The sequence below is a fragment of the Tympanuchus pallidicinctus genome, unplaced genomic scaffold, assembly GCF_026119805.1.
Source record: "Tympanuchus pallidicinctus isolate F22 unplaced genomic scaffold, pur_lepc_1.0 scaffold15, whole genome shotgun sequence".
Classification (NCBI taxonomy): Eukaryota; Metazoa; Chordata; class Aves; order Galliformes; family Phasianidae; genus Tympanuchus; species Tympanuchus pallidicinctus.
In genome coordinates, this window is record NW_026294669.1 from 7316353 (window position 1) to 7342561 (window position 26209).

Sequence of the window (26209 nt, forward strand, 5' to 3'; positions counted from 1 at the left end):
TCTTGTCTTTTTTAGCACTCTTTTCCCACCACAGAAGCCTGCCCCGCCTTCTCTCGGCTTTCCGGCATTAAAATACAGTCTTCCCCGCCTTCCTTCTGGGAGTCCTTCAGGCAGCCAGGAATTGAGATTTCAAAAAGCCTCCCGCCCGCTCCACTTCGCACCGCCGCGCAGGGGCGCGACCACGAGATCGAACGTCAGCGAGAGTTTGTCGCGCCCGCCCTCGCCGCCGCCGCGCGCAGGGAGGGGCGGGTCAGCCATCTTGGGCTCGCCGGGCCGTGCGTGCGGGCGGGGAGGAGGAGCGCCCGCCTTGCGGAAGTGCCCTCGCCCCCCGAGCCGGAGCCGAGCGAAACCGGAGCGTGCCCAGGGCTGCCCGCCGTTCCCCAGCACCGTCGCTACCGAGGAGCATGGCAGGGCGGCTTCCGGCCTGTGTGGTGGACTGCGGCACGGGGTGAGCACCGCTGACAGCCGGGTTCCGGCGGGGAGGGGCGGCTGCCGTCGGAGATGGCGGCGAGGGGCGTGCGGCGGCACGGGAGGGCCGGGCCGGGCGGGATAGCGGCGCGCTCCCCTCGCCCCATCCGCTGTCGGGCGCCGTGCCCGCTGCTTGCAGCTCTGCGGGTGCGGTGCCGGGCGCTGTGGAAGCCCCGCTGGGGGCGGGCGGCGCTGCTGCTGCTGCGGAGCGCGCTGCTCGGAGCTGCCGGCCGGCCGCGCTCGTGGCGGTGATTTTCTGTGCGTGCGGCTCGTGTCATTTATCCTATGTTACTTCTCTCAGTGGAAGGGGAGGAAAAAAAAAAAAAGAAGAAAAAGGAAAAAAAAAAAAAAAAAGAAAAGAACCCCTCCCCCGCCTGTGAGCAAGCGCAGAGGAACTTCCTTAGTTTTGTCAAAGCCTCTTCCTGCTTTCAGGCTTTTATACCTTATAAGGCAGTTTTCAGTGTCAAACCTGAAGCAAATCCGTTTTAGAAACTCTTCTTTTTGTTTGGCAGCGCGCAGAAAGGTGAAGAGGACGGCGTGCCGGCCATGTGCCGCGTGAAGCGCGGCCCTTTAGGGAGGGAGCTCCGCGGGTTCGGCTCCTCCACTGGGTGCTGGGTGCCCTGCGGAGCTGCAGCACGGCCTGGGTGCTGCTGGGGTCACTGGCAGCTCACAGCAGCGCTCAGGAAGTGAAAACCACGCCGCAGCCGCTCTCTGCAGTGCGGTTGTACAGACAGAATGTTTCGTTTGAGCCCTTCTGTGTTGGGTTCTTATTGGGAGGAGAAGTACTGGTGTGTGGGCTCCTCTTTGGCTAGCGCTGATGGTTCTGAAGCTTGTCTTTCTGTTTTGTTTCTCGTCTGTCTTCCTGCAAGTAATGGGGGACGTTTCTGAGTGAATGCAGCCTAGGGGTAGATATTAACAGTACACTTCAGAAGGGATGTGCTCATCTGAAACTGAAAGCACGTCCTCATCTTCTCTTCCAAAGAATGTGTTTGGTTTAAGATATTAGTAATTCTCTTGCAAGAAGAGCAGCTGTATATGTCTGTAGTGTCTGTATGTTTAATGTTTGTGTACAGAAGTCATATTTATAGTTAGAGCAAGAGCAAAACCCGAAAATCGTGTGGGATAAACGCAGCAGGAATGAGAGCATGTGGTTTGCATGTATTGGAAGCAATACAGGCATAATATGATGGATTGGCCTCTGTTCCCAGGTAATGAGTAATAAAATGAGATGTGACAGCCTCAGGTTCCACTAGTGGAGGTTCACGTTGGATATTAGGAAGTTTCTTCCCAGAAGGAGTAATAGTGAATTGGAACAGGCTGCAGTGGAGGTGATGGAGCCAGGAGCTGTGAGTGATATGGTTAGTGGGCATGGTGGGGAGGGTTGAAAGTAGAGATTGTAATTACTAGAGTCAGGCAATTTGATCAGAGCTTCTAGTGATGCTAGCCGGAAGCAACATAGTAGATAGAATTCAGCTGTGCAAGAAACCACACTGTCTTCTTGATGTGAGAGGCATACCCAGGGACCTGAGTTAAGAACAAATCTTCCTGGAGAAAGTACGTAAGTGCACCATTAGTCAACCTCATTGTGCAGGGCATGCTCTAATGTTCAGTTGTATGCTGCTGACCAAATCTCCCTACTGTTCTATCTTATTTATTTTGTTCTTCAGAGATCTCTCTGATGTGCTGTTTTACTGTCAGTCTGTGTTTCTTTGAAAATGACACAAACAGTTCTGCTCTCTTGAGTTCTGTTTCTGATGCATTTCATAGTGTGAGGTTCCTCTTTCTTCTTCTGTTCCACAGAATTGTGGAAGGAGACTTTAAATTTTGGAAACTGACAGAGAATTTGGCATGTTTGAATTCGCTGATTTTGGTAGATAAAGGTGTGAAGTGGTGAATTAACAAATTGAAGAGAGGGAAAATCTAATGCCTGAGACAAAGGGGAAACAAGTGTGAAAAAGGATGTAGTGAAATAGTAGCAGTAGTGAAATAGGATGTGGTAGCATAATTGCACTGAGTGCATCTCCCAGTGCAACTCTCCCTCTCTTTTTATTTTTGTCTTCTGGTTCACCCCTCCCTGCCCCATCTCACTTTGTTTGTATAAGCAAGGTTGCTACACACAAATATATAAGTGTGCTCTGTGAAGATCAGCTGAGGTCTCAGCTATGGCATTGTCTCTCTCTTTGATTTTGGTAGGCAAGACAAGTTAGAGAGAGACCCTGAAAACAAGGGGAGAGACTTAGAAAGTATAATCAATACAAAAAGGTTGAAAGGAGCTATGTTGCTAAGAGCAGGCAAGATTTTGTGCCCAAGTTTTCCAATAAGTACAGGACGTTTTGGAGAGCAAATCTTCCTCTGTGCATGTCGTGCATGTAGGCACAGGTTCACCTGGGTGCAGTTTGATGTGAGTGGTTGATGTGTTTTTTTTTTATTATTTTTTTTCCAGCTAACATTGAGGAGAAGGAGAAAGCTGAGAGAGGGGGCAGGTGGCTCACTTGTGCTTCTCAGCATCAGCCTGCACAGATTATCCGTATGTTAAGAACCCCTTACAAAGCATGAAGGGAACAAAGCACAGAAAGGGCTATGGAGGGAGTGCCCTACCTGTTGTCTGGTGTTTTAACAGTTAGTCAAATGTTTTCGGGATGGTCCAGGTGCAGTCATGCAGCTGGAGCTGGCAAATGAGTGAAGTCTCTGACATGCCAGTCAGATTATGGGTGCAGCGATAATTCTTCCAGTGTTACACTTGTTATTTGGAGAGGTGAATTCCAGTTCCTGTGCATTCTTTGCTTGACCAAACCTGCTATCTAGAAAACAAGGTAATGAGTGCCTACTAAGAGCAGGTAAATACCTGATTGCTGCCTACTTATTTGAAGCTTTTTCTCCTTAATTACATAATGAGGTTACAGATGTGGAAATGACGTATCAGAAGAGCTCAATTAGTTCAAAGCAGTTGTTAAAAACAGTTATTTCTTCCTATAATTGAGTTGGCTGACATAGCTTTAAGTATATTGCAGTTGTAACACAAGGTTGTAGATGTTAGTCAGGAAGTCACTGTCCATGTTAATACTGAGTGTGATTTAACTTGGCTGTTGTGAATCCTTTTCTTTCCCTTCTCTCCCCACAATGCAGGCACCCTGTCTCCTCAGTAGTGAGCTGAGAAGTAGCGCCTGTGTTTTAGATGTCCAGAATTCCAGTTCTCAGTCTCAAACACTGGTGGATTATTATGATGATGATGCTATGAATTATGCTTCACAATTAGTGTGTGTGAGGATTATGTACATTTTAAAACACACGCAAAAAAGATTTATATCCATAAGGTTTATGAACAACGCATCAAAGAAAGGAAAAGCCTCTTACTCTGTAGTCTTCTACCCTGTATTTTTGTGTGTTTCAATCATTCTTGAAGTCTCTATGGGTGAGTACAGAACAGCCTGAAAATCGTGATTAAAAGCTCTTCCTACGCCACTTCAGAATTGAGATTGATTAGGCTGACATCTAGGTTTTAGCTGTCTTTCTGTAACTGTTGTGAACTAATTTTTTTCTTAGTATGAACTTGTGTAACACTGAATTAGCTCATCTGGGTGGCAGCTAATTGCAGGCGTTCAAATTAATGCCTCTACAGTTGTACTGAAGTAAGTGGCTGTGTAACCTACGGTGGGTCCAGCATGAGAACTTAATTTTAGAAGTGAAAGCAATGTGTAGGGAAGCATTTATATTTTCTGTACTAACCCTTCCATTTTCTACAGGCTTTATGCAGTTGTACCTCTCAGGTGGATCCATTAGCAACCCATATTTGCATGTTGTCAGTGAGTAACTTTCTTGTGATGTACCCCAGAATTTGTTCTGTAGGCATGGTTATATGTTAGTCTTCTGAGTAAATGGAATTACGTGATTGTGTGGGAAATATCTTTTGTAGTTCCTTTTTGGCGTCTCCTCTGATATGTCAAGCTGGTTCCTGCTTTACTTCCATTATACAGGCTACAGAAATGAGTGTGTTTTTTCTTCCTTTTCTTTCCTGTACTCTAGGGGAGAATTGAAGGTTTCAGTGCTGATTTGAAGAATCCATGCTATGCTGTTCACACAGGAAGTACTTGAGGCCCTCGAAGCCAGTTTAGAGCTTGGGAGATGGAGGCTGTTCAGCGTTTCCAGGCTGTCTTGAAGCTACCAACTTACTGGGGAGATAATTGTCTCCCTGCTAGTTTCCTGTGGAGTTCCTGTAACCAGCTTTCCTACAAATGAAGGAAAGCTGATGTGCAGTGTATGGCACTTCAGCTGGAGCTGTGTCTTTGTGAGTTCCTTGGGGGTGTGTGCAGCAGAGCAGTTACTTCTCTGGTTAATCTTTATGCAACACCTGTGTATCTTCATACTCTTAAATAGAGCAAAGTTTTTATTGGTTGAGTGCTTTCTAAAGGGAAAAATGATGACAAGACAGTGCTGCTCTATTTCTCTTTTTGGTTTTGACCTGGTAGTGTCAGTGCGTGACATCCACGAAGATTATTGGATTTTCAATAGGCAGCAATTATGAGGTGAGAAATCCAGTGCTATAACACCAAGGTAAAGGGGAGGAATAGCCTATATTTTAACATGTTAGATACTTGACATAAATTTCCTTAAACTTTATCTTACGTCAGGCCTAGAAAAGCCTTTCCAAACATTAAAACATGGGCTATTTCTACAGATTTTCAAATCCTAACTGCTGTTTTATGTATTATTTCAGCACTATGATATCCTAACAGTTAACATTTCCATTAGATGTCTTATCCTGACCTTTCAGAGGTTCCAGTGTTCATAAAAGCATTCTCTTTTGGGATGATTTTCTCTACTTTGTGTCATCCCAAAAGTCATTTTTCAGGACGGAAAGCATGAACACAGTCATTCCTTAATGGAATATGGAAAAATAGGCTTCCAGGATTTTAAGAACATCTTTTGCTTGCCAGCGAATGAGTGGTCAGGGAGGAAGGAGGAAATGCTTCATCCTTAGTATGAAAAAAAAGGTGTTATGCTGGATTGAATTCTGTGGTTTTAAAAAAAGAAAACAACAACAACAAAACCCATTTTGAATAATTGCAAATGAGTTCTGTGGACCCATGGTGACCTCTGTTGTCTGTTAGTTTAGTATATCACCATCTATGCATGTTATGCTATAAAGACACAATGTGCAATATAATCAGGAATTACTGGAAGTGGGTTTGAAATGTGTATTCTTTACTTACACGGTCTCCTTTATATTTTTTTTTTCTCTATATAGGAATTCCATTACAGTGAATCAGTTTACATGCTACATGGCTTCTGACGTGCTTTTGGATGAGATTTATGATACCCTTCTGTCTTTCTGATCCTGCTTTTCTCCCACTTAAGCTTGATATTTAAAAAATTAGAAGAAAAAGACAAGGGGTGGGATGGAGGGAAACACTTCTGAGTGGAGGGCAAAACTGTTTTGGATCCATGGGCTGAATGTAATGATAACAGAGTCCCTTTGATGTGCAGCACAGCTTCTAGTTGTGCGTGTGGGATGCTTGCACAATAAGCAGGACTTCAGCATGACCCTGGTGGTGATGAAAGGCCTGAGGGAGGGATGGGTGGCACAGGGCAGGCTCTCTCCCTGTTGCTTGGTTGTTGGTTATTGCCTTGGCTGGACGCTTTGCCTAGAAAGCATGTTGGCTGCACCAGTGTGATACGTGTTAGAGCGTCTGAATTGCTGAAAACACAGTATCAGTGAATTCAGAAATATTGCACTAGTTCCTGAGTAGTAATCCATCTCCTATGCTATTGTATAGGCACATGCAAGACACACTACAGTTGCTCTTTTAGTTTATGCAACTGAAAATTTCAGCGTGATGAAACAAAATGTTGAAACGTCACTGCAGACTTTCTTTAAGAAATGTAAAAAGGCTTGGACTTCTGACTTTTTTTTTAATAATTGGACATTCTTCATTTAAAGACTTGAATGAAAAAAGTTAAATCCAAAAGCAATCTAAATAAAATTGTAATCATAAATAAATGTTCTGATCTTTTGCTTTGCTTAGATAAAGGGGATCTTTGTAGTTGCTGAACTAAAGCAGATATATGTTGGTCTACAGATGCAATGGATATCACTGAGTAGACCCTTAAAAATACAGCTTTGAATGCAAACCTGTGGTTAAAATAACTCTGATACAGGCACTTGTAAGGGTGAAGTTTGTCATTTCCAGGTGTTCTGCTAATATATTTCTTTAACTCCTTTTAAATGAATCGATTGCCAGGGATGATTACACCCAATATGAAAAGTCATTATTTCATCCACTGATATTCTGTAGGGTAGGATTCATTTTTCATCATCTTGTTCTGAGCGTGAGCTTGCATTTTTAAGCCTAGACATAGGAAAAGCTCTGGGTAAACTTGGATTTTTTTTTTTTTTCTCCCCTCCTTGGGGCTTCTTTTCTCTTTATTATTCTCATGTGATTGCTGCCTGTGGCTGCAGCTGTGTGCCGGCTGTGTTTGGCACGGCCGCCTGCAGCCAGGAGGTTGTCTGCTAATGCTCTGTTCCAGTTGTATCCTGCTACCACTGAATGAATCCAAGTGGTAATAATTTGCTTGATGCAACGTCTCATCAGTCTTTTCAGTATTCACTTTTTTGTCATGACTTGCTGTAGGTTTCCTCATGCTGTTTATCATCTGCAAGAACTTTCACAGTCTGACTGCTTGCATATTTGCAGACTTGAGAATGTGAGTGATCTCACTAAATGAGTCCTGCTTCTTTTATTAAACCAAAATTCAGTGATGTATTTTTGTCTGCGGCTCAGTAGGGCACATCTTTCTCCAAGACAACTGTTCCTAATTCAAAGCCATTTGAAGTAAGCATGGTGTAATGTGATATATATGCACACTGGTACTTTAATGCAAGTGTATTCTTGATATCAAACACCTGGCTACCTGCTGGGGGTGGTGGGCAGTGTTCTGGGCCCAGGATATCTCATGGGGCTTGCTGTGGGCTGCTCAGTTCCTTATTGTGACATGATGGCCTGCTGAGTTTCAGAGTAATGCTACTGAGGTTTTGCTATTGTGATTGGGATGACAACAGAATACTTACTGATTCAGGGCTGGATAAATGATCATCTCTCTCTTTCAATCTGAAGTAACTCCATGGTTTTAGCTGCTGCACTGCTTTTGTTGAGAAGAACATCACAGTTGTTCAGGTTTCTGTAAGCTCTGGCTCTCTGCATTGTTGCTTCAACGTTCTGCCCATTCTGTATGCAGGGAGGTGCTGGTGATAAGTGGTTTGTGTCCGTAGAAATTGTGTTTGAGTTGATCCTTCTTGCTTTAGCTGTTGAAAATTTATAGATAGCTGATCTGTTCTCTTTTTTAAATGTCTGTAGTGTTTGGATTATTTTGAGCAAATGATGCAGAGAACTGCCAAGTCAATCTCCTCCTCGTAATAAATGTACAGCTAAGTGTACAGCGTGAGGGATTAGTTGTGATGACTTCTGAACTTGGGGTATTGTTTCTGCACTGTTTGGACACTTCACATGGAGTAACGAGGCTGTCAAAAGCACTTAGAGAAATTACATACAAATTGAAAACATTTACTAAAAAAAAACCAAACAAAACACCAGCAATATCAGTTCGTGTTGTGTGGGTGTGGTGTAACACAGAGGCACTGTTAAGATGCTTGTTAAAATGATTTAGTGGAAAGGTCTCATAGGAAGTAGTAAGAAAAAAGAGAGCATTCTGCTTTTGCCAATACAAACTACTTTCATTACACAAAGATAATATCCAAGGCCTTTTGCTTCTCTCACTTTGAAGAAAATGTATTGAAAGCAAAGCTAACTCTTTTCTGTGCTAAAGGACATGTTAGCATTAAATATCTGAGTTGGACAGCACATATATATAAAATTGACTGAGACTGCATACTGAGCTGTTACCATCAGTGTCTGACCCACACTTTGTTGGTGTTTAAATACGAGCTGCTTTTCAGGTATGCTTTTTGTGACTCACTTGTACTGTGGAGTTTCTCATGATAAATGCATCGTGCTGTTTACATGAGGAGAGGAGAACCTCTGCAGTCAAGTTCTTGGTGTGGTTGGTGGATTTTTATTTAAATTACTGATGTAAGTAAACATGGAACAAATTTGGTAATAGATTCTCTTCTGTTCTGCCCAAATGTTAGTAAAGCTAGGAGCTGTGCTGTGTGGCAGTGCTGTCACCTCTCCAGACTGCTGCTAGTAGGATTTTCCAGGTGACGGTTTTAACATGCAGCTGAACATGCTCTGAATATCCTGCAGTATCTGGCTGTGCTGCTGCTGCCACCTTTGTGCTCCTTATGTGCACTTGGAGAGTTCTGTTCCTCTGTGTGTGGCCATGACTTTGTTCTTGTTATCATCTCAAGCTACATTTCACACGTAGACAATGTGCTGTCTTTCCTTTGAGTTGTAGATGTAGCTGCTAATTAAAAAAAACGGCATTTTTTGTCATTATCCAGGTGTGCTGAGTGATGTTAATCTTTTTTTATTTTTGTGGGGGGAGTGGGGGGACACCACCCCATGGTGTCTCATCTATACCTGAACAGGATGTAAGGTTGTAAGAGCACTTCTAACCTTGTGTTTTTCCAGTTGTAGAGCTAATTCTTCATCTCTCACTACTGATTCCTTGAAACAACTGATCAGTGGATGTTTTAAGACTTGATCTAAGCAGTTGCTATTAAAAAAGTGAAGCAGTGATGTGTGAAAGATGAGCTATATTCACTGAAGATATAAAGTGGTGTGAAGGGCATGACTCATTCCAAAGACTTTTGCTATCTTGTGTTTTACCAAGGACACTTGAAAAGAGATAGTATACTAACTTATTAATGCAAGTCCCATTTTCCTAATATAATCAGTTCCTTCGGGGACTGCTGGTGATCTGCTGCTGCTTAAGCAATTTGCACTGGTGCTGGAGCTTTTTTAAAGGGGCAGGATGGCTTTCCTTTGCTTCACCATGTATTTCCTGTCATTTCTTTCCATGGGGGCTCAGGAAATAATTGCTTCCCAGATTTTTCAGTCTCATCTGGATTTCGAGAAGGATAAAAGAAGAAAAGCAGCAAATAAAACTGCAAAGGCTTGTTCAGGCTTTCCAGTCAGGTGAGGCGTTGTGTATAAAAGCTCAGGATTCATCCTTCCTGAAAAAGTTTTTTGCTTTTTGAAGTCAGCTTTTTATCGGAAGACATAAGACAGCTAATAACTTATAAACTGTGACAATGTACCAGTTAAAACAGGAAAGGATATTTAGTTGTTTTTGCTGAAATTGTTACCCTTGTTATTTATTTGTTTTGATGTGCAGCATTCCTCCTTCAGCAGCGTGGGACTCCATGTGTTTCTTGTAGTTACCAGGTGGCAACAGCTTGCTGGGTTGCATGAGCAGACTATAAGGGGCTGCAGACTGACAGAATCCCTTTCCTTTTTAGTAAAAACTTAGCACTTTGGCCATTTGATTTATTTCATTCCCTTGTGAAAATATAGCGTGTGTGTGTCCCTTTAGAATTGCCTTATCTTCTGAGGCTATTAGGCTGGGTTTTAAGTAGAAGATCAGCAAGCTGTGCTAGTGAAGGCAGTTCAAGTGTAAAGGCAACAGACTTGATATTATTATTCACTGTTCAGTGTTTACGTAACTGAGCCCCTGTTGGCTGGGAGCTTCTCTTTGTTCTTGGTTGTTCTTAGAAATGGTCCCATGCAACTGATTTCTCAGTTATGTTCCTGGAGTTGGATCCATGAAGTAGCCTTAATGCTGGGAATGAGACTGAGGTCAGGCCAGGGATCAGAAAAGCTGCTGGGGTCAGTGGCAATTGGCCAGGAAGGACAGCGGGAGCACTGGAGTCTTGAGCATCTGGCTTCAAACTGGAGGAAAGTAGTTCGGTTTAACCCCAGTCTTGGAACTCAGGATCTTCATTATCTATATCAAGTTTCAAATATTATAGGGGAATGGCTTCTTTTAAACCATTCAGTGTGTTTCTTTTACGTGGGTAGGTTGTTGTCCTGTGCACTGGGTAATACGCAATGATTGTTGCTGCTCTCGCTGGCACAGTAGCATTTGCAAAATTCACATGGGCTGCATCTTGCAAAAACTAACGTGTCTCTGTGGTATGCATGTCTGTGCTATGCTGGAATAAAATAATTAAGCATCCATTGAGGAGAGATCAGAGCTCTGACTGTACTTCCTGTCTGCCTGCACTTGACTATCTGTGTTTTAGCAAAGGGCTGTCAGCAAAATTAGTAGGATATGGCTTGTGTTGGGCTGCTGTGCCTCATGTAATTCTCAGAATACAGGACAGATACATTATCTAGCAAAACAGTCATCCCCAAATTCCTTGGCCTTTTGTTAGAACTGCAGTTGTGGTAGAATTAGGGTGTTTAATTTGGGTGGATATATGCAAAATCACATTTATTGCAGACTGGAAAAAAAAGAGAAAGGGCACACGGTCATGGCTTGCAGACAAGAGGCTTTTTAATGACATTCTTACTTAAAGCTTTTGCTCTAAGTGTTATTTCCTTTCAACTTTAAAGTTATCTGCATTACTGGTAGGTAAGTAACATTCAAGTGAACTTCCTGCTTTCATGTCATAGCCTTAGAGATGTCCATTCTAGGTGAGAGAGCAGGAATGAGAGAGATCACATTGGTGCAGCAGAGAGCTTTGTGAAGAGCCTTGTGTCTGCCCCTTCAGCAATCTCCTGCAGATCAGCACAGAACCCCTTTCTAATTCCAGGGTGTGAATTTGAGGTGAGTGGCACTGTACAGATGCTCCTGTGTTGATGGTGAGCTGCAGATTAGCAAAGTGTGGAGGAGCCTTCGTTAACTTCCCCTTTTTGTGGGGTGAATATTCCCCCCACAAAAATGTGTTCAGCATTTCAGATGGAGAAATGGTCAGAAAGGAAACCACCTTTACTATGAAGGTTGGATGCAAGTTTTCACCTTCGGGATTTTGTCAGTCAGTTCTCCTGCAGACTTTAATACAAATCTGCATGACTAACTTGTGTTCTGTATGAAGCTGCACAGTGCTTTCCTCTTCTACTGCTTCAGTGCCTCCAATTCGGTGTTGGAAAACTGAGTTATATCTTGTGACCACCTGTCTGCCTTCCTTCATGGAAGATGCTCCTGTTGCCTTTGTGGTGCATGCAGCAACAAGCAAAGCTGTGACATGCTGGGAAATGTGATCCCCAGTTGGTACTGCCTTATCAATCCTAATATCAGCATTTCTTCGGTATAAGACAGGGTGTGCCTTGTTCCCCTGTGAATCATCCATTACTCAGACACATGTTGCTGTGTGTGAGCTGCTTTGTGGAAGTCATATAAAATCCAGCTTGCCCAAGGTACTGCTGCTTTCTCTGTGTGATTTAAAAGCAGTTTACTTCAAATGGGAACGGTAGAATAGATCAGATCAATCTGAGCAGTACTCTTTTTTTGCCAAAGCAAGTTAAAGAAAGCTTTTATTAGACTATATATTCAGAAAGCTGAGGATTTGTATTCACTTCTATATATTTTTAAACTTCTAACCTCATTGAAAATTGAGTGTGTGTGGACGTGGTGATGTGCTGCTGAAGCTCGCTGTTCACTTGGTGCATTACCCTGCCCACGGCAGCCGTGGCACTGTGCAGAGCCCAGTGGCACCAATCGCTGCAGGCAGGGAAATGCCTCAAGGGGCAGAGAGGGAGGCTGGGTTACTGCCCTGACCTGTGCTGGGTGAAGCTGACATCCTGCTGCAGGCAATAGCCGGGCAAGAAGACTGTGATATACTGGAAATGTGAACCATTGCACCAGGAGCTACATTGGAGAGCTGCTGCACTAATGCTTTGTTATTCAGACACCAGAATCCATGTGGTTTTCTTCTTTGTATTTTTTCTCCTTATTTGGAAATCTAAAAATGGGAAACTTTTTCCCGTGTGTCAGAAGACTTTTTTTTTTTTCTGCTGAGTAGGCCATACTATTTTTAGATGTGCTGATTTTATGTCTGAATAGAGTCTTTTTATTTAAAAATGCGGCTTGACTGTTTTTGGCTCGCTGGATGTGTGTATGCTGGGTGGTTTCCAACACCACAAGCAACCAAACAGTACATTACCTGCAACAGATCAGCTTTTCTTTGCTTTGAAAGATGAACTTTAACAGCCCAACAGTGAAATTTCTCTTTGCTTGTGAAGGCACTTCTGATTTAGTGGGAAGTGTATTTAGCCTTCAGGGTTCAAAGTTCCTCTGCAAGGTTAGCTTTAAAATCCTGTGTGCTGCAGTTCCTGGTATGCATGGCAAGGTGGGGGGAGTGAGTCAGTATTTGCTGGCCTTCTTCATTTTCTTTCAGAACTGAAAGCTTTATTCTGCATTGACGGTTATAGAAGCATCAAACTATGGAATTCTTACTTGAGATTTCCTTTAGGAACTAAAGGCTAAGACGGATTGCAAAAATGGTTTTCATATTACTTGAGTCTGCAAAGGGTGGGTTGCCTATCCCAAGTTCAGCAGTACGTAGTGCTGATCTCTGCATGAAGTGTATGTTTCTTTTTGGTGTTTAACTCACTTCCATTAAGTACTGTATTTTGACTTTCCTTGTTTAGTGCAGGTTACTGTTGGTCAATTTGACACCAGACTGTTTTTGCAAGAGTGAACTCAGTGGTCCTTATTGGGTCCCTTCCAACTTGAGATATTCTGTTGATTCGATAACCTGTTAGCAGGTCACAGAGAAGATGGTTTTTGTAGTTCTTAAAACATTTCTCTTGAAAGTGCTTTTCATTTCAGAAGAGGTCCTGTTTAAGCACCTGATCCTGTCTTTAGAATAGCACTTCTGGTCCTGCACTGATGTGCACAGTTACTGTCAGCAGTAGAAACTGTATAGGTGTTTGGGAACGTGAGCAACCTGTGAAGCTCTTCTTGCCTGGGAAAGCCCAACCTGTTACTATAGCCGTTGCCTAGTGCTTTGCTGTAGTGTTGACACAGATTTCTGGGTTATTAAAGTAACTGCTGCCCTGTGTTGCCTAAGGTCTGCCAGGTTTTTGTTCCATTGCTGAGAATTGTAGAGGTATTGTTGTAGTGCTCCTTGCTTTTGCTGACTGTGTTGATGCAACTACCCATCAGTATAAAGAAACTGCAGTCTCTGTTAGGTCTTTTGTACTTCTATGCAGGCTGTTGCTGAAATTCGGTGTGTTCCTTGCTTTGCACGTTTTGGAATCTGTGTTGCTCCAGTCTTTTGTAATGCTTCCAGCAGCTGGATAGGTTTGGTACAGTAAATTTAGTAGTCTTTTTTTAATTGGTAATCTTGTCAGTTTTTGTGTTTGGTTATGGATAGGTACATCATTTATCATAGTACATTCTGGCAGTGCAGTGGGTAGAGCTCTGTAGCTGTTCTCTTGCTTTCCATGTGTGAGCGGTGCCAGTCCTGCACCACACCTGGCTGGTGGCCCACGGGCAAGGGGAATTTTTCTATATGCTTCTACAGCTCACATTATTTGTATGGAAATATGCTGGATTGACCTACTGATGGCTGAGCAGGCAGGAACAATCACTTCAGTATTTTTCTCCTAAGCATTGATAAACTGAATGATGTACTTGGTGTTTAGTAGTGTAATTCCACTTGAGTAGAACTCGGCAATGTTTTGTAATAGTAAGCATTGCTTTACCTCTCAAAAATGCTTTCAGTGAACATACCTCTCTTTCCACATGAAAATGATCACATTTCCCTTCTTTTTTGAAAAGACTTATCTTTGTTTGTGATATTAAATATTATAACCTAAGCTTTTCTTGCCTTAACAGGTATACGAAGCTCGGATATGCCGGTAACACTGAGCCACAGTTTATTATTCCTTCCTGTAAGTATTTGTTACTCGTGTTTAAATACTGATGTTATACTTAACAGTTCAGTGATTTTTTTTTACAATGGCATCTGCATACAAAGGAGCAGTTAGTAATGATCAAATTGTCATTGCTCAGAGGTCTTTTCAGATCTTTTGCTTTTTGTAACCGATTCTCAATTTAAGAAGATAAATTCATTAAAATAGTGTAGTAATATGATTTCAGTCTCTTAGGAAGTTGAATTCAAATGTGAAACAGTAGCACAGCTATATTTGTTGTTAGCAGGTTCTTCCTCTGCTGATAGATCAGAAAACACTTCAGGTGATCGTAACCAGTGAAAAAATAATTATTAAAAAATACAGTATTTTAATCTCTGGGGTTTTAGCTGTTACACTTTCCAGGTATATCTCAGTACCACAGCTGTGCTAGTTCATTCATTATTTTGCAGATGTAGAAGTAATTTTACTTATTTTATGTAAAACTGCTTATTTACTCACTGTTTTCTGAAATGCTTCTGCTACTTGAAGGGATGTGGCTCCAGTCTGGAGAGTGGAGCTCAATCAGTTTTCTTTAGAAATGCTTCATGTAAGTGAAAGAAGTGACCTTCTACACTACTTGGCATTTTGTTGTTGTTCACCTCAGCCAAAGTACTCAAGTATTACATCCTGATTAAAAAAATAATCAGTGCACCCAATTTTCCTTGTAAATACAACAGGAAAGGTGCTGGAAGTAACGCTTAAGTGCAGTCAGTTCAGAAAAGAACTTCTGGTAGGTCAGGCTCTCTGGGTGGATACAAAACACGCTTCCAAAAGTGGTTTTCACAGAAAGATTTTCTTCACATTAGAGAAATTGAAAATAGAGTATAACAGCAATTAACTTCAAATGTTACAAAATGCTGGATCTTGTCAGGGTGCTCTGATGTTGTTTTCTTAATATAATTCAGTTAAGATGTGTTTTGGTTTCATCTTTGATTTCCAGGAATGGCCATGTGGTCATTTTGTTTTTCTTCTCAAAAACTTCTTGCTGTGGAACCAGTCGGAGCAGCATTCCTTCACCCTTGCTCACTTGCTGCTTATCTTACTCCTGTTCTTAACAAAGTTTTATCTCGCTCTTTTATATCGTGGTTTTGGCTTAGTTCTGAATATGCTTCTGTAGAGATGACAAATGCTTGCATAAAAAGTGAAGTAAGTGGGAATGCAATGGGTCAGTTCTTTGAGGAAACTTGTTCAGTGTTTTCATTGCTGCCTGCTTTTAAGATCTAGCAGATTATTTGCTTGATTTTTCTTTCATTTCATCCTGTTATCCTGACCTGTTTTAAAATAGTCAGCTTTCAGTAAGCCAGGAGTTCTCCAAATTTATTATACATTTGAAATTGTCTATGATAATTGACGTACTAGATGACTCTTTCTTTATATTAAAAAGGGGGGAAATAACTGAATAGTAGCTAAACATGAAAATTATTTTTTTTCCTGAATATTCATATTATTGTGCCAAGCCAGCCAGTGCCAAAGGCACTACAGTAATGTTGGAGTGCTGCCTACCTTCAGCACCGTTAAAGCAAGGTTTATGTTCCTGTTTGTGTTTTCATGCTGTAGTTCTCGATTCTGGTTATTAACTTCTCACTTCTGACTTGCACAACCAGCACTGACCAGCTGTGTTGAGATCTCTCAGACTGCAGCAGGGTGAAGCCCGTGGGATGTGAAAGCTTTCAGAATGCTGTGGCAAGTGCTGATGACTTACTTGAAACATACATCTTGAAGTTAACATACATCTGGACAGCAAAGCTGTCCCCGAGTCTGCAAGCCCTGAAAAATATTTGGCAAGATGCTGTTTTTGCTTGCAGCAAACACTGGCCTTGCAACATCTCCTGCACAAATTCAGCTTCTATTTACCTACCCCTCTGCTTTTTGGCTCCCACCCTCTTGCTTCCTCTTTCCTCTCCTGTAAGCTGCTACAGAAGTTGTGGTATGATGCAGTTTTCCTCCTGAGGAGCTCAAAATAATGCTTTTTGTCATATTTTGTTCAGTTTTCTGCAACACTTCAGTTTCACTGGCTGCGCAGCTCTTCTGTTGCTGCACAGAAGGAAGGAAAGGGGAGAAGAATGTGGCTTCCCAGTGCACTGGGGTGCATTAGCCTCACGTGCTACACGTTTCCAAATCCTGTAGCTGTGTGTGACCTCAGGCTCTGTGAGCTTGTCTTGGTTCTGATCAAACAGCACTTAGGTGAAGGTGAGGATTGAAATAGTTATGCATTTGAGAGAGTTTTCAGAGGACAACTTTTAAGTAAAGGGGCTGATGTTAATGCTTGGTTCTTATTTCTGCAAATTTCCCACTTGTATTTTAATGCTTGGAAAAAATACAGTAGGTTTTGCTGGCGCTGTGACCCTGGTAGTCTGGGAGTTGATGTAAAAGAGGAGAGATAAAGTCACCTGTGTTCTTGAGGTATTTCATCACTGATCTATCTTCCCTAGGTCCCATGTTTAGTCTTAGCAGTATTTCTGTTTTTTTTTTTTTTCTTTATTTGCAATGAGTAATTGTTGTGGAAGAATAAATTACCAAGGTGCTGTCTCTTAACTTTTGCCAGTTATTCCTTGAAGTGAAAGATTTGTAGTATAAATTATTAGTGTATCAGCTTTTCTGTGCTTATGCCAGAGCCAAAGATGAATATAATTGCAGTATTTTCCTATTTCACAATACTAAGATTCCTTTTTTTTTCAGTGCTGAATGTATAATCTAAGATACCATTTGTTTTCTTTGTTAAAGGTATTGCTATCAAAGAATCAGCAAAAGTGGTTGATCAGGCACAACGAAGGGTTTTGAAAGGTGTTGATGATTTAGACTTCTTTATTGGAGATGAAGCAATAGAAAAACCAACTTATGCAACCAAGGTACTGAACGACATTTGGATTTTCCACTACTCTTAGAAATCGCCAAGCATACAATAAAAAGCTTGGAAATGCTTTTGGAATTGTAATCTTATTTTCTTATAAACTATTGTAAACGTTTGATATTAAATCAGTTTTGCTGACCTTCAGGAGTCTGTGGGAACTGGGGGAGGGACCCCACAGTATTTCATAGCAACAAATTTCTTTTGAATTGATGAGTGGCTGAGAGACTGTTAGGAGGAGATAGAACATCTCAAGGAACAAGAAAGAATCTATCAGCCATTCAGAATCAGGATACTGGCCCATGGTTTGTCCTCGTACCACTATTCCTGGTACCACCATTCTGTTGTACTGAGAAACACTTAACATATTGTATTTTCAAGATCAGAATTTCAAATAGATGTCAGGTTGGGATAAGGACAACCTAATGCAGGGTTTTTAGGCGTTGATAATGTACCTCTAATGCAATTGAAAACAATGTTTTTTAAGTTTGTTTTCAGTTACACTTTGTTATTGTTCTGTAACAGTGGCCCATCCGCCATGGTATAGTTGAAGACTGGGACCTGATGGAAAGGTTTATGGAGCAAGTAATCTTTAAGTATTTAAGGGCAGAACCCGAGGACCATTATTTTCTTTTGGTAGGTAAAATGATTTTGTGCCTATGAAATAGTATATGACAAAGGTTTTGTGCTGATTTGTGGAACAATTCTCAAATATGAATGTGCTTATCTTGAAAAATAAAGGAAATATAAATTACACAAAATTTCCTAGCTTGGCTTATCACATTCACATTTCTTTAACTTTCTGAAAATGCTGAAGGCCATTGAGTCTCAACTGCAAGCTTTCTTTCACACCAACGCACTTCTGTCTTCTCCCTCTATTATGTATGCACTGAACTCAGCAGTGGTGCTTGCATTGAGCATCTCTAGGTTTTGACTACATATAATTGCAAGAATTTTGTTTTTATAGTACTGCCACCTGGATAGTGTATCTAGGGTGAAATTTTGTGTCATTTCTTTATGAAATTCTGAAGGATTGATTGTGGTACACGGACATATCAGGTTTGAATTGAGGTCAGATATTCTGAAGCCTCTCCTGTTCCCTAGCATTTCATTTAAAGCCATTGAAATAACAGTACTTTTAAGTTTGAATTTTGTAGCACAAGTTTGGAGCTGAGTGCATTGGTTGTTCTTGTAGAAACTGTAACACAATTGCACTCTTGAAGATGTAATTAGATCTAGTTGCTCAGGGCCCTTCATCCAAGCTTTGATTGTCTCCAGGGGTTGAGGTGCCATAATGTGGGCTCTTCTCCCACTACTTCACCAACTCTCACACTGCCTTTTTTTTCCCTCCTGATAAATAGTTTCCCATGTGGCTGTTGGTCTCCATGACCTCCTGTTGTGCCACCTTTATGAAGAGTCTGATTCCCTCCTGTCTTTACACTTATGTGGTTGATGCAACAAAAGATAGATGCTTTTTCTCAGAGTACTGTTCAAAATGCTCTTTTAGAGGAGAGGGCTGCTAATATGCATGGTACTTTTACAAAATCTACAGTATGTTATAGTGTTGTGTGCTGTTGTCAGTTGCTCTATTAAGCACGTTTCAGCTATAAACTTTTGTTCTATAATCATTGCCTGTTGAAGAAAAATAGCTTTTTTTTTTCAGTGAATTTCTGATTTTTCTTTTTAACTTTGTGTACTGACGCCTTGCATTTGACATATTTTAGGTTTATAGTCTTTGATTCTTTGTGAAAGCATGTATTATAATAAGCTGACCAAGCCATAAATGGGACCACCGATGTAAATTCTTAAACAGTAATTAGTTTAACGTTTCTCATTTCTGCTTTTTCTGTTTGCATTCAAATCATTGTGCTTTTACAGTGTGACTTGTAATAATTCTGTTCGTGTCATGGGTGTTCCTTGGTTTTCTTCATTACACCATTTGCATTTAACAGCACCTTTTGCACTTGACTATTTTTACATGCTGTTCTTGAATGACTCATCTTTCAAAACTTAGCTCTAGGTGATTTTTGAGAGAAGTTGAAGTGTTTAATTTGAATGCAAGTAAAATGTCTTTCTTTATTTCATAGACTGAACCTCCATTAAATACTCCAGAAAATAGAGAATATACTGCTGAAATCATGTTTGAGTCTTTCAATGTTCCAGGACTATATATTGCTGTTCAGGTAAGAGCAGAGCTATTTAAAATCTTGAGTGACTCTTGGAGCATTCTTATGTGCTTTTGGTCACCATTTCCACTGCTAGATGTTTATCTAGGTATGTTACTCAGCTCTAGGTATAGAGTAAGAGCTCTTACTGCACAAACAAAGCTCCCTACAATTGTGGTAGTAGGCGAAATGCTGTGTCCCTTTCAAGATGAAGTAGCTAAAATGGTCTTTATTTTGAACGTGCTTAAAAAGCATCAGAAGGCAAAAGAAGGCAAAAGCTATGCTTCTGCAGTTGTTTGTTTGAAAGCTATTGTATACACACATTACAAAATTAGTTTTCCTTACCACAAGAGAATTTCAAACACTTTTCACTAGCAACTGCTAAGAGGGAGTTTCCGTCAACAGGGGAAAAAATTGAAAGCAGACTAATGGAACTTGTTTGGTAAACAAGATTTCAGACGAAGGTTTTTCCTGTTGAAACACATGCTAAAATACTTCAGGCTGTCCTAGGAAGGCACTTATTTTGTTCCAGTGCATTTTAGATATGAAAGGGTAATGTAATTCTGGGAGATGTTTGTTCATAACCTGCAGAACAACCAAGAATCACACTTGAACTGGAAATTTGTAACTTGGAGATAAGAGGAAGAAAGTACTTTTTAATGTAAAATAAAACATTTTCAAATGCCTGGAATGCTCATTAGCTGGGGCTTATCAGAAGGCAAGCTGTGACATCTGCAGTGCAGTGTTTTTACTAAGAATCACTTTCTGTGTTCTCTTTTTACAAGGCTGTCCTTGCCTTAGCTGCATCTTGGACGTCAAGGCAAGTAGGAGAACGGACACTGACTGGCACAGTTATAGACAGTGGTGATGGTGTCACTCATGTCATTCCTGTGGTAAGTATACTTAAAGGCTATGGAAACAGCAGGAGAGCAGTTTGTCCTTCAACTTCTCTGAAGTTTTCATTCATACAGGCTCAATATGGCTAGGAATCGTGAGAAGTGTCAGACAGTTCCCAGGGTTGGAGGTGTGGGTTTTTGTTGCTTATTTTGTGCCACAGGAACACTTGGAAGAACTTTTCCCCACTCTGAACTAGTCAGAGTGTATTTTTTTCAATTGACTGATCCTGAAAGATAACTTGTAAGGCTGTGCTAAATGATCAGTGAAATCACATTGCCTTATCATATTTGCAGCCTCTTCTGCTCATAAGAGTCAGTGTGCTCTTTGCAATAGTCAGACCAAGAAGTTTGGAAGCTGCTGTTTAATTCTGTCAGCTTATAATAAAATGTTACATCTGCCCTTAAGTATTTCATATTGTTTCCAGTTTTTCTCCCTCTGTGTCATTTCCGACCTGAATAATAAAAAAAAAAAGATAATGTTGAATATCTGTTTCTATATATTGTTTTCAAAACCAGAAATTAGTGTGATCATTTACTTTAACATATATATCTGTAGTTTAACTGACAAATTATTGTTCTTATGGTGTGTGTTTCCTTTTGCAAAAGGAATTAGAAATTTTATAATGGCAGCATTCAATAGTTGTCTTTTATTTCCAGTGCCCATCTTTCATTGAGGATGTAAACGTAAATCTGGGCACCAGGAACATTTTTGTTAGAAAAATGGAGCTAGATTGTATAGATTTTAGTCTGTAAAAATTCTAAAGCATTATCATGCTGCAGTAACCTGAGGTGGTTTTTTATTTGTTATACCAAAATATAGTTTAGACTATGATTAAAATTATGCTGTAATGTAGAAATTTCTTAATGATTCTCATTCTCACAGTGGTTAAGTGTGAGATGGCGTGTTTTTAATAAGCCTTAGAAAACAATTTGGGATTTCAAAGCTTGTTTAGCTGTTTGTACTGACAATAGTATGAATTTACATTGAACTTTTCATGTGTTGCGGAGTTTTTTGAGTGCTTCTGGCTTCTGCATTTAGACTGGATATTTTCACTGTCCCAGTACTGTCCTCTAGGATGAGTATGACTTGTAAGGGTAGACTGATGGATGAGTTTGTGCCAGCCTGATGCTATAAGCCATCTCAGTTAATGGGCTCAAATGATGCGTTTTCCCTTTGCTCACAGAAAATTAATCTTGGTTCACGTGAGTTGTATCGTGACTGTGACTATGCAGCCACATCATTTATTCTAAAGTAATACTGCATGCTATTTGGCTCCTTGACCTTTTTGGTAAGAGTACCCTCATTTTAAGGAGAAAATATATGCCAAGGAATAGTGAGTATAGCAATCTGTCTGTTTTATGTGTCAGTGACCTTTCTCTTCCTTCTAACCTTTTAATAATTATGAACTAAATGCAAAGCAAAACACTTCACCGAGTGATATAAGGCCTCCTGAGAAGTGGGCTTCAGGTATTTAAGAGCCAGCTTTTAAAGGCTTGAATCTCATGATCACAGGTAGTGAACAGGAGTTGACACTCTGTGACTCCCCCTCGTTTCTAGTCTTTGTTGGAAGGAATGCTTATCAATGTCTTTCTCCCAATTAATTTTATTTACAGGCTGAAGGATACGTGATTGGCAGCTGTATCAAACACATTCCAATTGCAGGGCGAGATATAACATACTTCATTCAGCAGCTGCTGCGAGAGCGAGAAGTAGGAATTCCTCCTGAGCAATCCTTGGAAACAGCTAAAGCAGTGAAGGTAGTGTGAATTTTGCAAGTGTTAAAGCTGTTCTAGAGTTGAGTTTGATAGCAGTTGCTTAAAATCATTTCCTTCCACCTAACATTGCTGTTTCTAATGAATATAAAAATATCTATGTAACAGTAAGCACATACATTTTAAGATGTGTTACTGAGTTATATTCTCTTTTGCCCAGGATTCAGTCTTCACATGACCCTCCCCCTTTATTATAATTATTATTATCGTAATATTAGTAGAAAGTATTCTTAGTGGGATGTGTAATGTAAAGAGGTGTAATTACTCTTGTTCTAGCTTAGTACTGATGTGTTCTTTTTTACAGTACAAAGCTATCTTGAAAGATATTCAACTTCAAGTAGGCTTAAGCATTGTTTCTATGGCAATTCTGCAGTATACTTTAGAACTCACTTAATGTTATAGAGACTGGGGGGAAGGGGGGGAGGGGGAGAAAGTAACTTAACCCAGCAGGATGTGCTGCTTTCAGTGCTACACAGAAATGATCTTTGCTAGCAGAGCCATCGTCAGACTGTATGCAGTAGATATCAGTTCAGTTTTTGAGGCAGATTCTGTATTTACCAATTTCAAAGCTTTTAAGAAAGAGTTACTATTCTTCTAAAAGTATGTTTTTTTTAATGAATAGCAGAAAACACTGTATGACCTTGGAACTGTACACATTTACTTTTCAGGAACGTTTTAGTTATGTTTGCCCTGACTTAGTAAAAGAATTTAATAAGTATGACACAGATGGTACAAAGTGGATTAAACAGTATACTGGAATTAATGCTATCTCAAAGAAAGAATTTACCATTGATGTTGGCTATGAGAGATTCCTGGGACCAGAGATATTTTTCCATCCTGAGGTAAATTGATATGAATTGTCTTTACTTCATTCTAGGTGCGTTTTAAATGTTTCCCTACAAATAGTATTTGTAAATTATTGAAATGCTTAAGCAAGTTTAACATTTCTCTTTGTTTCTAAAAAGATACCAGATGTTGGGTGTCGTTAATCTCTGTTCCTGCGTAGGGAAATCTTAAGCATAAAGCTATCCCCTGCACTGACTCCTTCCAATCAAAAAGTTGTTTTTTTGTCATGGTATTTTTCTTCAGTGCTTGTGATCTGGAAGGGCATGTATTCTTTGACCTGTTGTGATTAACAAAAGCTATTTAGGAGAATAACTGACAGAACAGATACTTCAAGTTTAATATTCTTTCAAACTTTTTGAAAATGGCAGCAAATACAGCTAATGTATCTAGTCCATTAGTTTTTTTTTCACTACAGCCCCAATGTAGTAGCATGGTTTGTTCTTTTCCCCTTATTTTTGGCCTTCCTTTCTTTGCTGTATGTGGTTCTGCATGCTGACCTGGCTGTTTTTATTCTTGACTGTAGTTTGCTAATCCTGACTTTACGCAACCAATCTCAGAAGTAGTAGATGAAGTTATTCAGAATTGTCCCATTGATGTTAGACGTCCTCTGTATAAGGTCAGTAGTTGAAGTGATATTTTTCTGTAGTACTTGTTCTGGGAGGATGGGAGTTTGTGTTGAAATCTGTTGGAAGCCGAGATTAAGAAAGAAAGTATTTTAAAAGTAGAAAGTAAACCATTTTTCTGGAAGGCAGAAGGCTTTACGTTCACGTAATTTTTTCAGAAGGGGATGTGTCATTGCTCAAGTGGAACTTTAATGAAATAAAGGAAATTATAATCTGAGCCAAAGAAATGAGGTGTGCTGAATTATAAATGGATTTTAAATCACAGACAGTTCTAACAAGATAGCCTCTTTGAGAATTCATATTCTCTCATGCTTCAGGTGTTAAATAATTTAAAACAGGGTAAAAGCACAGCTGGATGTTTGTAAATTTGTTTAAAAGAAAAAGCCAACAAAAAAGAAATTAGGAAACTTGTAGAATTTAAGAACTGGATAAAACTGGAGATGTGTATTTTTAGAAATATAATACAATTTAAAAATTAATGTATTCATTTTTTCTCTAAACAGAATATTGTCCTCTCTGGAGGCTCAACCATGTTCAGGGACTTTGGGCGCCGTTTACAGCGAGACTTGAAAAGAACTGTTGATGCCAGACTGAAACTTAGTGAAGAACTTAGTGGTGGCAGACTGAAGGTTAGTTCTTGTAGCTAATGCATTTAACAAGAATCTCTCTCCTTAATTTGGGTTCCTTCTACTTTTGACCTCTGATCTGCTGTTTGCATTTTTTTCTGTTAACTCAGGATACATAGATGACACTAACAGGTTAATTTTTTTTAAATTATTTTAAGGCAAGAATGAAGGGATTTTCTCATTCATTTTTAATGATTGAAATAACTAGACAAGTTCAAACAATACTATTTTTAAGTGCATCTTTGTAATATGCCATGTAGACAAATCTGAAGTTTGTTATACAGTTTCCTAGCTCCAGTAATGTTCTCATCTCTATTTCTAAGACAGGCTTTAGGTTGTGATTCTGAGCACAGCTATGATTTTATTGGTTATAGCTACGTTTTTTTAATCAATTTGCAAATAATATGTTGTTAAAATCATGACAAGTTTAAAAACATGTTTCTATAAAGTGGTTGGTTTTTTTGTTTTAAAGTAAGTAGTATGGGGTTGTTTTTTTTTTGCAATTGAAAAACAGTACTTTGAGGAAATTAAGCAGAAAACTGAAGGCGGATAATCAGACAGGAGGAACTGGAGCAGAGCTCTTAGGAGAAAACCAGCATGAATGCAAGTATCTTTTAATATCTGATAACATAAATAGCTCTTGCTACGAAATCACCACTTCGTTCTTAGTCAGAGTTGTACAACTGAAAAACTAATCATATATTTACATACCCAGCATTTAGGAAAATGGTAGTTTGTGAGAGGCAAACTTGGAATATACGGTCCTTTGAAATGATTGTTTTTTCTACGCTGAGAATTAAGTATATTTAAATACATTTTTTTTTTTTTTCTTTTGCAGCCTAAACCCATTGATGTACAAGTCATTACACACCATATGCAAAGATATGCAGTTTGGTTTGGAGGATCAATGCTGGCTTCCACAGTAAGTTAGCTATAAAGCTGAATATGTCTGAGCCCTGCGTGTGTTTTTGGAGTTCTTATCTCTCCTTTAGTTCATAATAAATGCAGTTGGGGATTTTCTGATGATTTTTGAGTAACAAATGTTACCTGTTGCACCTAGGCTTTTGCATTAGGCTTCAAAGATCTGAAAAAGCAAATGAAAGGCTTAGAAGTTTGCTGCTTTTCCCATTTGCTATATAAATGTTAGTATTGTTAAGCCGAGATATGAACACCACTGATCTTCTTTCTCTTCCTCCTTACAGCCTGAATTCTACCAAGTATGCCATACCAAAAAAGATTATGAAGAAATTGGTCCTAGCATCTGTCGTCACAACCCAGTGTTTGGAGTTATGTCTTAAAGCTGACCTTGCAGGGGTCAGGAGTAGGGAGGAGGGGAGGAGTCTTTCTGATTACTTGTTTGTCTGATGGCCGGTATTAAGATAACAAACATGACTTGACAATAAGGAAAAGACCAAACACAATTAAATAAGGTTATTTTAATAAGTGTCTCAACATGCGGATGTAGTGGAAAGCCAAAATGATCACGTTTTTTCTTTAGATTGATTATTTGAATCTGTGCGTAACAAAGTGGATTTTAGTTCTTTCTGTGCCCTGATATTTTGTATATTAATGAATTATCCAAGATTTGATGGGATTTGACAGTGTATAGATAGTCAGCTCTCTAATGCTTCAGTTGTACCCTTTCATGGGTACAGAGCTGGAGTTTGTTTATATTTCTTACTTTTTTATACTTTGAGGGGAAAAAAAAAAACGGATTAAAGAAACTGTAATATTTGAGGAAAAAAGAATTTACCAGTGACCATCTTGAAAAATAAATTAAAAAAAAAAATAAATAAATAAGAAAAAGTCATCATGATTCCTGCAACTAGCTGTTGCAAATCACAGCCAATCTAAATCCCGGGTTCCATGCAACGCGAGTGCTTTTGGAACTAAGAAGCTCCTATCTTGGATTAACCGATGCCTGCCTAGTGCTTTCTGATTACTCGGTGCGTTTTCATTCTATCTCTTGCTTAAACAAAAAAAAAAAAAAAAAAAAAAAAAAAAAAAAAGAAAAAGAAAAGACAAGACTTGGACCAGTATTGCAGTTCTGTAGTGTCATTTCTAATTAAAACCAAATAATCAGGTTATCAAAATTGGTGTATTTAAAGCCTAACACCATTCCAATAAAGGCACAAAATTTCTTTTTA

General features: G+C 39.9%; 1 protein-coding gene across 1 annotated transcript; it reads left to right on the forward strand.

The window, feature by feature from the left end:
- Nucleotides 1-261: 261 nt before the first annotated feature.
- Nucleotides 262-26209, forward strand: ACTR3 (actin related protein 3). Its single transcript, XM_052676218.1, has 12 exons — nt 262-448; nt 14209-14264; nt 17010-17134; nt 17659-17769; nt 19221-19316; nt 20084-20191; nt 21809-21952; nt 22636-22809; nt 23337-23429; nt 23940-24065; nt 24901-24984; nt 25265-26209. Exons 1-12 carry the CDS (start codon nt 405-407, stop codon nt 25358-25360), a joined length of 1257 nt encoding a protein of 418 aa, XP_052532178.1. The 5' UTR covers nt 262-404; the 3' UTR covers nt 25361-26209.

Excerpts from the sequence above, each read along its gene's own strand:
- ACTR3 (XM_052676218.1), top strand. The coding sequence starts at position 405 with ATGGCAGGGCGGCTTCCGGCCTGTGTGGTGGACTGCGGCACGGG. Across the intron at positions 449-14,208 it reads GTGGTGGACTGCGGCACGGG|GTATACGAAGCTCGGATATG; the intron begins GTGAGCACCGCT and ends TTGCCTTAACAG. Across the intron at positions 20,192-21,808 it reads TCACTCATGTCATTCCTGTG|GCTGAAGGATACGTGATTGG; the intron begins GTAAGTATACTT and ends TTTTATTTACAG.